Source organism: Sarcophilus harrisii, chromosome 5 (genome assembly GCF_902635505.1).
Source record: "Sarcophilus harrisii chromosome 5, mSarHar1.11, whole genome shotgun sequence".
NCBI classification, from domain to species: domain Eukaryota; kingdom Metazoa; phylum Chordata; class Mammalia; order Dasyuromorphia; family Dasyuridae; genus Sarcophilus; species Sarcophilus harrisii.
Genome location: NC_045430.1, coordinates 200084034 through 200100492, shown reverse-complemented (window position 1 = coordinate 200100492; position 16459 = coordinate 200084034). Strand labels below are relative to the sequence as shown.

Sequence of the window (16459 nt, the reverse complement as noted above, 5' to 3'; positions counted from 1 at the left end):
AATATTAGCATTTTTTTTCTCTTTCTCCCATATCTCTCCAGTCCAGCTCCTCACATATACCCAGGCCACCAGGATCTTCATTCCCATTTGAGAGAGTGATTTAGGAAGGAATGTTTCATATTGATATTTATGCTAGGCTATTGGGGAAAGATGATATTGAAAAGATACATCCTGTTTCTCAAGACCCTGCAGAATGCACAGCCCAGTGTGGACATGAGAGACTGATAATGTGAGAGACAATCAGCTCCTCTAACACGTTCCATTTCTAAGAGACCAACTCAATCCAATCTGTTTCTAGAACCCTCTCAAGAAATCACACTAGCTCTTCTTCCAAGGATGATGAATCTAGGAATTGAGATGGATTTTTTTTTGTTTCTAAGAAGCTGTATCTGGAGGCCCTTCACCACATACTTGCTTCTATCTATGTGGTCAAATGATTTCCTAGAGGAAGACTGAATAAAGTATTTCCCTATTCTAGGGGTAAAATGGATCCAGTTGTAACTGGCTCTCAAGATCTTGATTATTAATTTTTTAGCATAAATATTTATCCTTTAGAAATAAAAAACTATTACAAATAAGGCCTTTTAAAATTATTGTTGGTTGTCTAGATTTTTAAAAAGTTTGAAGAAAATGTTAATAATGAAGATTACACTTAAAAGTGTGTCATGCCTACATTTTTCCTCCCCAGAGAGGAGGTTGTTAAACACTTGTCAGCATGAAGAATGGACCCCAAAACTCAAACTCCTTGAAGGAGAAAATCTCCTTCAACTCTGCCTCAGTGAGGGACCCGCCCAAGGGAAACATGATAAACAGTTCATTCTGTTATCTAGGTGGGGTTGATTCAGTCCTGAGCTAAAAGAATTCCAACCCTAGAGTATTTTAATTCAGTAAAAGTGTTCATTTTATTTGAAGTCCCAAATTAGCTTCTCTTTGCCTTGGGGAAATGTCAATCTGTGCATTTACAAAAACATTTACAAAATGTTCTGTTTTGCATGTGTACTCTACTTATTTATTCACAACAATAAACACAAAATATATTTTAGAACAACTTCTGAGCAATCTTCCACAAATAATATCTATATTTTAAATGCTCAGTCAAATGGTTAATTCTAACAACAGTCCTTCTTCCCATGAATTCTCTGCCTAGCTTTGTCTTCATGTCACTTTCCAGATGTGACAGGAAAAAAAAATCTTCAAACCACACATATGTGTGCATATGTCTGTATATATATATATATATAAATCTATCTATCCATCCCATTCTTGTTTCAAAAGCCTTTCCTATAGTGATTATAAAAATGATACTGTCTCTTTAAGAATTTATGATTGAACCTGTTGTTTTATTAGGTGCTTCTTCACAAGGAGTCTAGGAAACTGTGTATATGTATATTTTTTCTATATAAAGATCTATGATATAAAATATAGAGAAGACAAAAAGAAGCTAAGGATAGTAAGGACTGTTTTTATTAGAAACATATCAACTTATTTTTATGAAGAAACAGATTATAAAAGCAATTTTATGAAGTAAGTGTCTATTAAGAATCAGAGTTTGAGAAAATTAAAAATGTTTTTCTATCACAAGAGGATAGTAGGGAAGATGTTTTTTCTTTCTCTCTTTTCCTCTTTCTCTTTTTTAAAAAAGAAAATTATTATAAGTTTTATTTTGTGAAGAAAACAAAAAATTCTCCCAAAAAGAATTTGTTATCCCAAGTAAACTAAATATCATGGGGTTGTTTTCAAAAATGAAGAGAAGTAATCTTCTCTTACAGTGTCACTTTTCAGGTGACTGTGCCTATGATCATTCAAATGCCAATTTTGTAAATAATTAAGTTTTAGTTTATTGTTGATTTCACTGCTGTCAAATTGTATATTCATGATTTGACTATATAATTATTTTCAGCCTCTCTAGGTCTAATGTCTACTTTTGAATTTGTCATTCTACCTTTTTTAAGGTAATTAGCATTCTTCATATCCTTTAGTATTGGGTATCTGTGATTTTCAATAACACTGTAAAACAGAGGAGTCAAATGCTCTCAAATATAACTAAACCACATTGAAATGTATTGGAAAATATTGAGAAAAATAAATAAAGCTACAATATAGCATAGTTAATGTTGATTTGTGGCTCTGCAGAGATTTGTTTGTATTTGAGTTTTACTTCATTGCAAAGATCATTTGTTCATAATAGTTATCTCCTATGTCCTCTTGAAAACCTTTTTTTTTCCCTTTCCCCACAATCACAATCACAGCCCTATTATTTGGGCTCTCTGTGACCCCTATGGAATGTAGCATGGAGCTAGGCAGCTGTTTACTCTTCAATAGATGATTTTTTTAAATAAATAAATGGAAGGATGGGACTCAGCTAGATGCATCAACTGGTCATTTTCTAAGCACTTACTACATGCCATGCACTATGCTAAACTAGTCTGTAATAAGTTTTGGTAGCTTTCCCATCAAGGACAATTTGAATATCATTTGATTTTTCCACATAAGTTTTTATGTGCCAGACAGCGTATACAGATATGCTCATCAAATTTGGGAATGACATGAAATTGGGATACCATTAGATTTGTTAACAAATCTCCCTGTTTAAGCTCCTTTCCTAAATTCTTGTGGTATTGCTATGCTCTTCCATCTTCTCATTCTTCCCCAGCTAGGGCTTACTATCCCAAATAGTTTCTTCTGCTTCATTCATTCATTTATAGTTACTTGTTATTACAACACCTCCTTATAACAACTCTTGCATGTTCTAGATTTCTTCCTCTTAAGATCCTTCTCTGTGCTTTCTCTGTTGACCTATCAAATTAATCTTTGCTAAGGTGCAAACTATTTATTTCATTATTGATTCATTTCAATTAATAAAAATCTACTGAAGCTATATATACAAAGCCTTCTGAGATCCAAAGATAAGATGCTTGCCTTCAAGGAGTTTACAAGCTATCAGGTAAAATAAGATATGAGCATATATATGACTGAAACAAAATAGAATATGATAGTTCATTAGCTATTTCATAAAGTGCCAGCTGTGTTCAAAGACTAAAGAGATAATTCTTCCTGGCAAGAACAAGGAAGGAGGAAGTGTTTGAACTGATTGTCAAAATATGAGTAGGATTTTTACCCTTTTTTGGAGCATTTTCATTTTATTAGGTGTCAAAACCTAAATTACCCAAAGGAATCAACATCTAAAAGTTTGAATTTTAAGTATGATGGCAGGTTACTGAAGAAAGTGTATCTGGTCAGGAAGCAACTTTCAACAGTGGGCATTAGCCCATATTATGCGTGGTTATTTATTATTTGTTATTATCTTCTTTGTCTAATTTAAGGCCAGTTCTATTTTCATCAATCATGAGGATATCCATAAAACTTGAAAAGAAAACATAAAGATCTGTACTAAGATAAAAATTCATTGTATTGACAAAAATGGGTAGTAGCATAGAGGAAATTAGATTTAGATCAACACCTAGAACTAAAGTTCTAGTTCTAAAGTTCTAAAATAAGGTATTCAAAGACAGCTAGAAAGATCAAATCTGGACTCAGACACTGGCTAGCTGTGGCACTTTGGGCAAATCAATTAACTCTGCCTTCCACATTTTCCTCACCTATAAAATGGATCAGATGAAGTAACTTATTCAAGCCACTGAACTAATCATTGGTAGAGCTATGATGGGCAGTTGGGTCTTTCAGATTTTACTCTGAAAAATGAAGGGATTGAATTGAATTATTCCTAACAGCCTTTTGTACCTGTGAATCTTTTTTTTTTTTTTTCATCAGCAGGGTTATAAAAAAATCAAATAACATTATTAGTGGAAAAATTCACTGAAAAGTATAACTGCCCCACAGATATCATGAGATGGAGTTGTTTAGTCTAGGCTACTTGCCATCAGTGATACCCTGACTAATGACACCTCCCTGAGTTTTCTTCTGTCCTGTTTCCTGGCTCTCAGTTCTTTCCTCTATCACAGTGCTTGGGCTCAGCAAACTGGGCGTGGCCCATAGATGGTGGAAGAGAAGAAAAAAGGAATTCTGGGGATTCAGACAGAGAAACATCCCCATAAAGTACGCCATATTGAGTGGCTGTCCACCCAAGGGGTCTGGGATTCCTTATTCAGCACTGATTTTTGATGCTGCTCATATTTCCTCTGAATGTTCATCAGATTTTCTGGAGCAGAATAGGTCTGATCTGGCTCCACTGATGTCATATTCTCCTTACACAAAGCTCCCTTAGAACTCTGTCCTTGACCTGTTGGCTCTTCTCCCATCTCCTCTTTTAACTGCTTACTATTTTTCTGAATGTAGGCATATACATCATTTGAGTAATAGTGCCAGTTATTTTTCCAGAGAACCCCTTCTACCATCTTCATCAATTCCTTTAGTTGAACCTCCTGTTCCTCCCCTTCAACTTTGTTGTTGAAACCACAGTGAAATCCTTCACAAACCCTACTCAGCCACAATAAGCTTTTGTTGTCTGTTTCATTTAAGTATTCTGTCAGGGTTCCCTTCCCCAAGTCTTCTTTTCTGGTGAAGACAAGGATGGTGTGAGACAGGATTCCAGCTCCAAATATCTCCTGGATGCGCCTGAGGGTCTCCTTGTCCTCACTGGTGTACCGGCCCACCTGGATCACTAGAAGCAGTGCATGAGGCCCTGGCGATGAGAGCACCATACTGCGACAGATCTCCAGATCTTTATTTGTTTGGGGTCTGGAGGAAAAGATATCTGGGGTGTCGATGACAACAAGTGTCCTTCCATCCCATTCTCTGCTCTCTCTTTGGCAGCTCTTGGTCACTGGCCTGGAACTGAGCTTTGACTCAAAGACTTTCTTGCCAAGGATGCTATTTCCAGTTGCACTCTTCCCACTTCCTGTCTTCCCTACCAGGATGAGTCTCAGTTCTTTTGGCATCATTGGATCTGGAAAGCACCAATGTGAAAATGAGAGGGTCAGAATTCTGAAGGATGTAAATATCCCTTTCCTCTGTGACCTTTAGCTTTGGAAAACCAAAGCCAGGCAGTTGTCAATGTTCTGTTTTATGCTGGACCATAGGAAGGAAGTCAAGGTAGTTCTTTCCAACTCTTTCACCCTTGCTCTTCTCTCTCTCTATCTCACATATGAAAGCAGGATCCCAGTTGGGACAGGAAGAGAGTGAGTTGGACAGAAAGAAAGGAGTGACTCTGTGTGTGTGTGTGTGTGTGTGTGTGTGTGTGTTGCTGTCCAAAGAGTTGCTTCTTTGACAAGTAAGGAAAGATCCTATTCACTGCCTCATTTTCAAGATTAGATGTCCTCATGTTATAGCCTGGCTGCCTAGATTTTTGCTATAGGCAAGCTTGTCTTCTCTACATAATTCTTCAGATTCTTGATCTGTCATGTCCTCTCCTTGCTTCCTCACTTAACTGTGCTGTGTTCCATCTTATTTTTAGCCAATCTCTTTTCCCTTCCCTGGCTCTCTCTATCCCTAGTTCCATCCCACTCTTCCTATTCCTCATATTTTACTGACATCCAGTAAAGAAGTGAGCGCACCTCCCTGTATTAATACTCCCCAGTTCAGCTCAATCATAAATTTCATTATCAGCAACTGTTCCCCTTTAATGTGGGCAAGATATTCTTTCCACAACAGCATTATGATGTAAAGCATATATTAGTGTCTTCATTTTACACATGGGAAAACAGGCACAAAACCTTTAAATGATTTACCTAGAATCATACAGCTAGTAAAATATCAGAATCAGACCCTAGTAGGTCTTCTGTCTCCATTATAAATACTTCCCCCACAATATCATATTAGCTCTCAACTTGTCCCTTTCTGCTCCTTTTCACTGTCTCTCCCATTCTCTCTTTTTCAAGTGATCTCAAGATTTTGGGGAGAATGCAAATGAAAAGTAGATCCTCCTGCCACAAAGCACTGAGTTTGTTGTTGCTTTATTGATCCTGTCATGGCAGACTTTTCATGACCCCTTTTGGGATTTTTGTGGCAAAGATACTGGAGTAGTTTTTTGTCATTTCCTTTTTCAGCTCATTTTACAGACAAGGAAACTGAAGCCAAAAGCATTAAATGACTTGACCAGAGTCATTCAACTAGTAAATATAAAGCTTTGGAATCTCTGGATTAATGTGTTGTCCAGTAAAAAGGTACGTGTTTCTTGAATGCCTTAACCCAATGAAGGAACAATATTGATAGAATTTCAGGCCCCGTGCAAGATGCATGAGGGATAGATTTTAAGGTCAAGGGAAACTTTCCTGGTACTCTGATATCATATCATCCAAGCCACCAGTCTTTATATAAGACCAACTTCAATTGTTCATAGGCAGAGATGGTTCTGCTCTCTTTTAGACAAAAACCTTTATTATCAAAAATTCTCACCATCCCATTGGGCCACCTGCTTGGTAGCAACTTCAGTGTTGCCACATGGCTCTCCATCTGCTCTTCTCCCTTCCATCTGAAGAAAGAACAAGAAATGGAATTGAAATTTGTTGGAATCCTTACAAAGTGTTAAGTCATTAGAATTGATAGACAATAATTATCTAATTTAGCGTGGTTCAGTATAATTGATCTGATCCTACAAGGAGATGTTATGGGCCAGAACTTGAAACAAGGTACTAAGTGGAATTGAGGAAACAATGTTTAAATCTAGTTTAGAATTGATTTAATCCTACAACAAATAATGGTTTCCCAGTGATATAATGATTGGTGTGTACTGAGTGTATAGCATACAAGCAAGAAGCTCTCAGGGCCAGCAACAGAAGCCCACTCTCGGAGGCGGAGCCAGATTCATTCCATATTCCACCTTTGTGCTGGCTGGAGACATTCAGAGAGAGCTAGGGGCTGAAGCTCAAGACTTTGAAGGACACAATAAAGGACTGGATTTTAACTCCTGGCTGCGTTTGGAGTGATTATTACTTGGAACGGAAACTAAGACTGCCTCCAGAAAACTTCCCCGAGAAACCTGCTCCCAGAGAACCATCATATATTATAAAAAAGAAGAGTACACCACAGAAATTAATTTTTCTCCCAAGGTCCAAGATCCAGGATACACTGACCTTTTCTTTCCTGAAGTGTTGTATTTGGCAACTTTTTGACATTCTACAGAACTGAATGAAAAGAGAAAAGATAAACTCGCCAAATATGATTACCTGTTTTACAAAATGAGAGATTCTGTATCTCCTTTCTAGTTCAATATTTTCAGTCTACATTAGTTTTGTTTGTACAAAAACTTTTTAATTTAATATAATCAAAATTATCTATTTTGTGATCAATAATGATCTCTAAGCTCCCTAAACTAATCTATTTATTTAGTGATATGTCAATCAAACTCCCAAGAAACTATTTTACTGACCTAGAAAAATAACAACAAAATTCATTTGGAAGAACAAAAGGTCAAGAATTTAAAGGGAATTAATGAAGAGAAAAGCAAATGAAGGTGACCTAGCTGTACCAGATGTAAAACTATATTATAAAGCAGCAGTCATAAAACCATTTGGTATTGGCTAAGAAATAGACCAGTTGGTATAGCATTAAATAAATAGATTAGTTTAGAAAGTATTGTCATCTTTATTGTATTGCTCAACCTATCCAAGAGCACTTAAGATATTTCCATTTGGTTAGATCTGAATTTTTTGTGTGGAAAGTGTTTTGTAGTTTTGCTCATATAGTTCCTGACTTTCCCTTGGCAGACAGATTCCTAAATATTTATACTATAGACAATTTTAAATGGAGTTTCTCTTTGTATCTCTTGCTGTTAGATTTTGTTAGTGATACATAAAAATCCTGATGATTTGTGGGGGATTTGTTTTGTATCCTGCAACTTTGCTAAACTTGTAGATTACTTCTAATAATTTTTTAGTTGATTCTCTAGGGTTCTCTAAGTATACCATCATATCATCTGCAAAGAATGACAATTTGGTTTCCTCCTTACCTACTCTAATTCCTTTCATCTCTCTAGTAATGGTGATAGTGGTCAACCTTGTTTCATCCCTGATCTTACTGGGAATGGTTCTAGTTTATTCCCATTACATATGATGCTTGCTGATGGTTTGAAATAGAAGCTACTGACTATTTTAAGGAAAAAATCATTTATTCCTATACTCTCTATTGTTTTTACTAAAAATGGATGTTGGATTTTATCAAATGCTTTTTCTGCATCTTTTGAGATGATCATATGGTTTTTGTTAATTTGGTTATTGATATAGTCAATTATGCTAATAGTTTTCCTAATATTGAACCAGCCTTGCATTCCTGCTATAAATCCTATTTGGTCATGATGTATTATCCAAGGGATGATTTTCTGTAATCTCTTTGCTAATATTTTATTTAAGATTTTTGCATCAATATTTATTAGGGAGATTGGTCTATAATTTTCTTTCTCTGTTTTCATCCTACCTTGTTTAGGTATCAGTACCATGTCTGTGTCATAAAAGGAATTTGGTAGGAGTCCTTCATTCCCTATCTTTTCAAATAGTTTACATAGTATTGGAATTAATTGTTCTTTAAATGTTGGTAGAATTCACATGTAAATCCATCTGATCCTGGGGATTTTTTTTTTTAGGGTCCTATTTTTTTTCTAAAATGGGACTATTTAAATAATTTATTTCCTCTTCTGTTAATCTGGGCAATGTAACTTTTTGTAGGTATTCCTCCATTTCACTTAAGTTGTCAAATTTATTAGCATAAAATTGGGAAAATTTATTGCTCAAATTTATTTTTCATTTGTGGATAGTTCTCCCTTTTCATTTTTGACACTAACAATTTTATTTTCCTCTTTCCCTTTTCTAGTCAAATTAACTAAAGTTTTATCTATTTTGTTGGTTTTTTCATAAAACTAACTCTTGGTTTTATTTATTAATTCAATATAGTTTTTAGTTTCAATTTTATTTATCTCTCCTTTTATTTTTAGAATTTCAAGTTTGGTATTTGATTGAGATTTTTTAATTCATTCTTTTTATAACCTTTTTACTTGCAAGCCCAATTCATTGATCTTCTCTTTCTCTATTTTATGCAACTAAGCATCTAGAGATGTAAAATTTCCTCTTATTAGAGCTTTGGCTGTATCCCACAAATTTTGGTATGTTGTCTCATTATTGTCATTCTCTTTGATGAAATTATTTATTGTGTCTATGATTTGCTGTTTTGCCCATTCATTCTTTAGGATGAGATTATTTAGTTTCCAATTGCATCTTGATCTGAAAAAAATGCATTTACTATTAATTTTTTCAGTCTGAAAAACTTCATTGGTATCTTGGCAAATATTTATTTGTACTAAATGAATCAGATAGATGATAAGAATTTGGAGGAGAGGAGAGGAGATAAACATTGTTGGAGAGAGAAGAAGAGGGGCAGGAATGAGTCAGTCAAATATGAAGGAACAACAAGGAGACAGGTTAAGGCACTTATGTGAAAATGTGTTGGAAGCAAGAGGCAATTAGATTGGATAAATAAACACAAATAATCATCAGAAATAATTTTTCATACAATGAGTCTGTGAGATCTGTAGTGGAACTATATTGTGCCATTTTACAGGTTGTAGAGCTGAAGGAATTTTACAGATTACCCAGTACAATCTCCTCATTTTATAGGTAAAGAAAACTGACTTGTAGGGAAGTTAATCCTCTTGTCTAGTGTTATACAGATAGTAAATAGCAAAGCCAGCATTTAAACTCACATTTTAACCATTTTTTTCATTAACCCTGATACTTTGGAAATATTTCAATAGGATAAGATATTAGCCAAATATTCCCCACACACCTTGATGATGATGATAATAATAATAATAATAATTCTTAGGAATATGTAAACCCATGATACAGAATGTAACATCTGAGCTGAATTTTTAAGGAAGAGAGGAATATTGTGTGGTAGAGGTAATAGAGTGTACATTACAAGACCAAAGGATAGCAATGCAAAAGGACAGAATGAGATAATAGATGTGTACAATACTGTGTAAAATTTAAAATCAAAATTCTTAAGTGCCATTTATGAAGTCTCTGTCTTGGTTCTCCTGCTATCATTGCTACTGTTGTCAAGGAACTATTAATATTTTTTTTATAGGTGACACTCCTTCCCATCCTTCTAACAATATGCTCTCAGATAGTCAATAGAAGATGAGTTCTGTCAGCTTCTATCAAGCTGTACATTAATGGGATGCTAAGTACTTTGAGACTGTTCATTCATCCCTCCTCACAGATTCATCCCTAGTCTAAGTTGAGTTAGACTGAACAGGTTTCATTTTCTTTTTCTCCTGTCTCATTATGCAGGCAGCCTTTTACCTATACATTCAATGACTTCTGTTGTATTTCTTTAAGTTTAATAATAAACCTCAATACACTTTTTTCCATAATTTTTTTAGCTTCTGTCATGTCTCAAGCACCAAGCCACTGCTAATTTTCAGCTATCACATTCTCCAAGAAATGGATCCTCCAGGTTCAAGGTAGTCTATGGGCCGCATTCCCTAAAATCATAACTTAGAAACTCTACCAACATGTTTACTCTTGGTGGGCAGCTAATAATTAGTTTGGATAAAAAGCATTTAATGAAATGATTTAGTACAAATATATATACATATACATACACATATACATATATACACACATATCTATACATATACATTATATATTATTTTTGTATATATGTGTGTGTATAAATTCATTAATATATATATATATATATATATTAGCAAAAAGTTTCTCCCCTTAGATTGACAATTTGACATAATATCAGTAAAAAGAGTGAATATAATATATATACAGGGTATGTTGCTGCTGGATAAAGAGCTATATGCGGCCAGGAGCTATTCATTCCTCTGACAACACAGGCCCAATGTTTTCTAGTGATATCATTGTGCTGCTCCTGCTTAGCCTGTTGCTTGCTGGGTCTAGACTCTGTTGCTTACAGCTCCAGGTTCAGCTAAAATCCTTGGCAATTTCTTCCTTAAGAGAAGAACAAGTGCCTCCATTCTCTTTTGATTTAAAGCCTTAAAGGCTCTTCCTAGTTCTCTTAGAAAAGGTAGAAATACTTATTTGGTACTACCAAAAAGTCTTCCCTTGGATTTTTCAATTTTATCCTCATACAGGATCTTGATTAGAGACTTTTTGTCTTTCCAATGTGACATTCTCAGCCCCGGGTGACTGGCTCAGATGTAAGCAAACTCTGGTCTAGACATTCTCCCCAAGAATAGTTTCATATTTGTAAAAAAAAAAAAAAAATCAGTTTTATTATATTTTAAATTATAAAATCTAAAAGAGAAAAGTCTGTAGTTTACTCCATCCTAATATAAAACAAAGATCCTCCCAGTTAGTAAAAGTCCTCTGTCTTTTACTTTGGACTCCTCTTTCTAATTCAGTGACAGATCTTTCATTTAGAGATCAAATCCTAACTTTGGCAAGTATTAAATTTACCTTTCAATTTTAATCTTTAAAGGCTAGAGCAAAGATAACCATGTAATGACTCTCAGTAACTGGTAGTTAAGGTTTCCCCACTTTTTGAATCTTAAGGCTCTTCTGTTTTCCCATATAGATGAGTTATTGAGCTTCCCTCTGAGCTTTCTATAGACAAGTCAAACTGGCTTTTGTACTCGTCCTCATCTTCCCCATGCTTGGAATGAATATATTCCCTCCAACCATTCCTAATACCCATCAAGACTCAGCTCAAACTTTGCCCTCTATATAAAGTCTTTCCTAATGCTCTTTGCTATTTGGACCTTTCCAAATTAAGCAGTATCTAATGTGATACCTAGTATGTATTTGATATGTAATTATTTATGTTTGTTCCTTTGGTTAGAATGTAAACATTGGTTATGGTTTTGTATTCCCTATTTATGAATAATTATTAGTGCTTAAAGAATGCTTGCAGTAGAAAAGCAGAGTTGCTATCATGAAAATTTTTATTCCTTTCTTCCTTTACAATAATTCAAATTAAAATATGATATTTTATAATCATATTATTTCCCCCTTTAAAAACTTGAAAGCTCCTTCAGGGCATGAACTGTATTTTTCATCTTGGTATTGTATAGGGTGCCCCCAAAGTCTTAAGACAGTTTTAAGCTTTAGTAGCTTTATTAAAGTTCCTTCAGTACTTTTGGGACAACATGTATATTGGGAGGAGGGGGTAAACATAAATATATTCACATATGTTTATGCATCTTTTGTTCAATTATTTCAATCATGTCTTATTCTTTGGGACCCAGTTTGGGGTCCAGTTTGGAGTATTCTTGATAGCGAGTGGTTTGCCATTTCCTATTCCAGCTCAATTTATAGATGAGGAAATCAAGGCAAACAGGTTTAAGTAATTTGCCTGGGGGACACAGCTATTCTGTGTCTGAGGCCAAATTTAAATTTAGGAAGATGAGTGTGATTCTACATTCAGCACTATATCCATTGTGCCCCTTATATTGGTATATATAGATAAGATAGATATAAAAACATAGAGACAAAGATAGAGACAGAGATAGAGATAGAGAGATATAGATATCTAAATAAATAAATAAAGATGGATAGATAAGGATGGCTAAATATAGTTAGAAATAGAAATATTCTATTATATACTGTGTATACAGATATAAATTGGTATATACTACGTACAAAGTAGGTGTTTAATAATGATTTTTTGAGTAGAATTAAAATGAATTGGACTTTCTTCTTCATGATTGTAGTCTCACTAATTATGTGAACTTATTTTCTACCTCTATCAGGAAGAAGCCCATCTGGCAATTATCAGATATTACCAATTCCCAGACTATCCATTGGTACAGAGTGATTGTGAGGATGAAACTCCTTTGTCTATCCTTCAAATCTTTATACCACTTCTGAGATACTGATTAGCATATCTTTATACAAGTCTGAGACCAGGACCATCTAGCTCCTGACCCCTCCCTCTTGAGTTCCCTGCCTTTGAGCATAAGAAACTCCCAAGATTTTATTTCCCCTAAAAAGGATCTGATCATGATGAAGAGCTTTGCTAAGTTCCCTTCAGGATTAAGCTCACCATGAGCTTATTCTTCCTCTCTTTGCTCATAGTGTCTTTTCCTTATTAGTCTGCCAAACTCCCCTATGGATCTAATGTACCAGTCCATTGCTTACTTCCACCTCATGGAGTATTTCCTTTCTTTTGGTTTATTGTGAGTTCCTCTGGGGAACGTCTTTTTTCCCTGCTAAACTATATGCTCTCTCAGCTTTATTTTATATTTGCCACTTCTAGTGCCACTTCTGGTGCCATTTTACCCCTTCATTTTCTAACCTATTCTACTAAATAAATCTACCTTTGCCAAAGAAAATTGCCACTGTGAATATTTATTTGGAAGTAGGGTTTACTATCTCGACCTTATTGCTAAGAAAATGATTGGTATTGTTTCCCTAAATATTTGGTTTTCCTTTTAGAAAATATACTGAACAACTGACTTGAACATTTTAATCCTAGGCTATCATAAGTCTTATTATACATTGTTGAATTGATTTTTAAAATCATCAATTGATTTCATGTGAGTTCTATTAGCAAATAAGCCTGATGTCCCCTATATGAACTGATGAAAATCAAGCTCCTTATATTATTCTATGTACATTTTATTTTACATGAGGGCCAAACTCTTGTTCTTTGATAACTCTGCCAAAATATAGGCACCTGAGTTTTTCAAGCTGTGTCTGTTTCCATTTCTAATCAAATAATTTATCAATCAAAAAACATTTATTCTCATGTGCCAGACCAGGATCTGGTCATGCAAATACAAATTCTATTGGAATGTTGCAATGCCATCCTGACATTAAGTTAACTGCAATCAGAGTACCTAAACACCCCAGACCTAGAACATATTCCTCTCAGAAGACCCAAGAGATAGAAATTTGAATAGACAGGGCAGAGAGAACTCAAGAAAGCTTCATGACCAGAATAGGTCCTTCATGTGAGGACAATGGGGAAATAATAGGGAAAGATATTGGGGAAAGAACAGTGTAAACTATGACTGAAAAGACCATGTAACTTTGAATGTAACTTTTCTGTGATTCAGATTCCCTTAGTGGTAATGAGTGGGGTTTAGAGAGGGCAATCATTAATGTCCTTTCTGGTTTGCAAATTCTATAGTTTTTAAATTTATATTTAATTGATTTAATTTAAATATCTCCTGGGCTATCAGCCATTTTGTGACAAAGTAAAATAACCATTTTGTCACAAGAATACAATAAACACACACACATAAGCACACAGGAACACACAGGAGTACACATGTGAATGTACAAGAACCCACAAATGAGCACACTAACACACAAACACCCAGGAGCACACCCAGGAGCACACACACGTCTGAACATAGACTTACCACTGTGCTGATGAGTGATATGAAGGACAGACTTTTTCTTCAGTCATTGATATCTGTGTGTTGTTAAAAATTTCCTTGTTGCTTGGATATGATTCCACATTACACCAGGTTCCTAGATGGATTAAACATAATCGTTGCTTTCTTCTATAAACTTTCTATAGAGAACAAACTGTGAAAACATGAGTTGTTTTGTGGGAGCTGTCCTGACAAACAGTAGTGGTTGCTGCTGGCTCTGAAGCAGTCAGCTACAGAAACAGGAAGTCTGGATCTTCCTGTTTACATTTCTAGCCAAAGCAGCTGTAAAAGTGATAGCTCACTTTATATTGCTTAAACATGGCCTCTCCATGACTGTAGACTTAGCACAAGGGAAAAGATTTCTCAATTTGGATTCAGAAAACCTGGCTCTGGAATTTATTAGATGCATATCCTTGGTCAATTCATTCTGTGACTCCAGTCCTCAATTTGATCATATATGAAGTAAGGATAATAATTACTGTTTCCCTAACAGGGACCTTGTAAGAATTAAATCACCTTATATGTATAAAAGCACTTTCAAAAATTTGTTTTAAATAGTGGTTAGCCATTGCATTGAATAGAATTCTTGAATGAAGGCCAAAAAAAGAAGGAAACAACTATTTATTAAGTATCTACTATGTTCCAGGCACTGTGATAAGCACTCTTTAAATAGTATTTTATTTGATCTTCAAGGCAACCTGTGAGGTACATAGGTACTATTATAGTTGAGAAAACTAAGGTTAAGTGCCTTATCTAGAGTCATATAGTTAATGAGCATTTGAAAGTATATTTGAATTCAGGTCTTTCTGACTCTGGATGTAGTAGCAAGTCTGAGTTATTTGTAAATTATTTTCTTTAATTATTTAAGTAAAATAATGATAAAATAATATTATGATAATTTTATGTTACATTTACATTTGTAATTATAATTAATGATATAATAATAAAGTTATTAGTGAATATAAGACTTTTTTCATATAGCTATGGATATCTAAACCACTTGTATATGCAAAATAATTATTATTTCGGTCTCTACCAGAAGTCCTACTCTGATAATTCATCATATTGTGGGATTCCAAAGGCTTTTCTGGGAACACAGAACTCTGAGCAGGTTTAAAAAAATATTCAAAACAAAACCTTCCCCACCATCCAGAATTTCAATAATGCATGAAAAAACACCCAGAAGACAAGAGAAAAAGGTCAGAAGAGGACAGAACTAGAGTCATTTTAACTCCCTAATTCTAATAACTACATAAATTGTATATAACTGAGGTTCAATTTTATATCAATCCCCTTTTTTATTCTTTCTATACTGAAATGAGTTTGTTGATGATTATTAAATTCATAATAAAAAAGATAATTACAAAATAACAAAGTCTAGTGATTTTAAGGAAGCTGTAAAGATCTCAAGTATGATCTTGATGAAAAATTGAATCCCTTGTATGAGCACCAATCTATTAAGTAGAAGTATTCATTAACAGTAGTTTGGGACATCATTGACAAAGAATTCTTCAATCCTAGCTAGCCATGGAACAAAGCAAGACAAAAAAGGACCCTCTGGCTTTCAGGAGTCATCTCCTCGGCAGAGCCTTTCCAAATACCCTTAGTTATTAGTACTAGTTCAGGCATCCAATCCAATGCCATGTAATGCCATTTTGGGGTTCTTTTGATAAAGTTGTTGAGGTAGCTTGCCATTTTATTCTCCAGCTCATTTTACAGAAGAGGAACCTGAGGTAAATAGGGTCTTGCCCAGGGGTCATAGTCACACAACTAGTAAGTGTTTGCAGCAACATTTGAACTCATAAAGAGGAGTGATTCTAGGCCTTCTATTCTATCTATTGTGCCACCTGATGGGGTACAGCTTGTAGGGGAAATATAGTAATGATCCTGAGGTCCTCTGACCTTAGAGTGCTATTGTTCTAACAATATATCTCTTTTTGATTCTAAAGTCTTCTGGCCCTATAAATATAATAATATATATTTCTTCCTCTAGACTTCAAAGAAGATATGGCAGTGATCCTGAGATCCTTTGACCTTAGAGTGCTACTGTTCTAACAATCTATCTGTTTATGATTCTAAAGTCTTTTGGCCTTAGGATAGTCCTACAAACACTGCTGATTGTCAGATAAACTTCTTGTCAGTGATAACCAAGTT

The 16459-nt window shown here is 34.7% G+C and overlaps 1 protein-coding gene across 1 annotated transcript; it reads right to left on the bottom strand.

The window, feature by feature from the left end:
• Window positions 1–1442: 1442 nt before the first annotated feature.
• Window positions 1443–14547, bottom strand: LOC100919443 (GTPase IMAP family member 6). The gene is made up of 3 exons (XM_031939392.1): window positions 14291–14547; window positions 6355–6430; window positions 1443–4906 (listed from the first exon to the last, which is right to left on the bottom strand). Exons 2-3 carry the CDS (start codon window positions 6428–6430, stop codon window positions 4032–4034), a joined length of 951 nt encoding a protein of 316 aa, XP_031795252.1. The 5' UTR covers window positions 14291–14547; the 3' UTR covers window positions 1443–4031.
• Window positions 14548–16459: the final 1912 nt, after the last annotated feature.

What these genes read in the sequence shown, in the direction of transcription:
- LOC100919443 (XM_031939392.1), bottom strand. Translation starts at nt 6,430, where the DNA reads ATGGAAGGGAGAAGAGCAGATGGAGAGCCATGTGGCAACACTGAAGTT. An exon ending in GCAGGTGGCCCAATGGGATG is followed by an intron (nt 4,907 to 6,354) that starts GTGAGAATTTTT and finishes GGTGCTTTCCAG; the next exon opens with ATCCAATGATGCCAAAAGAA.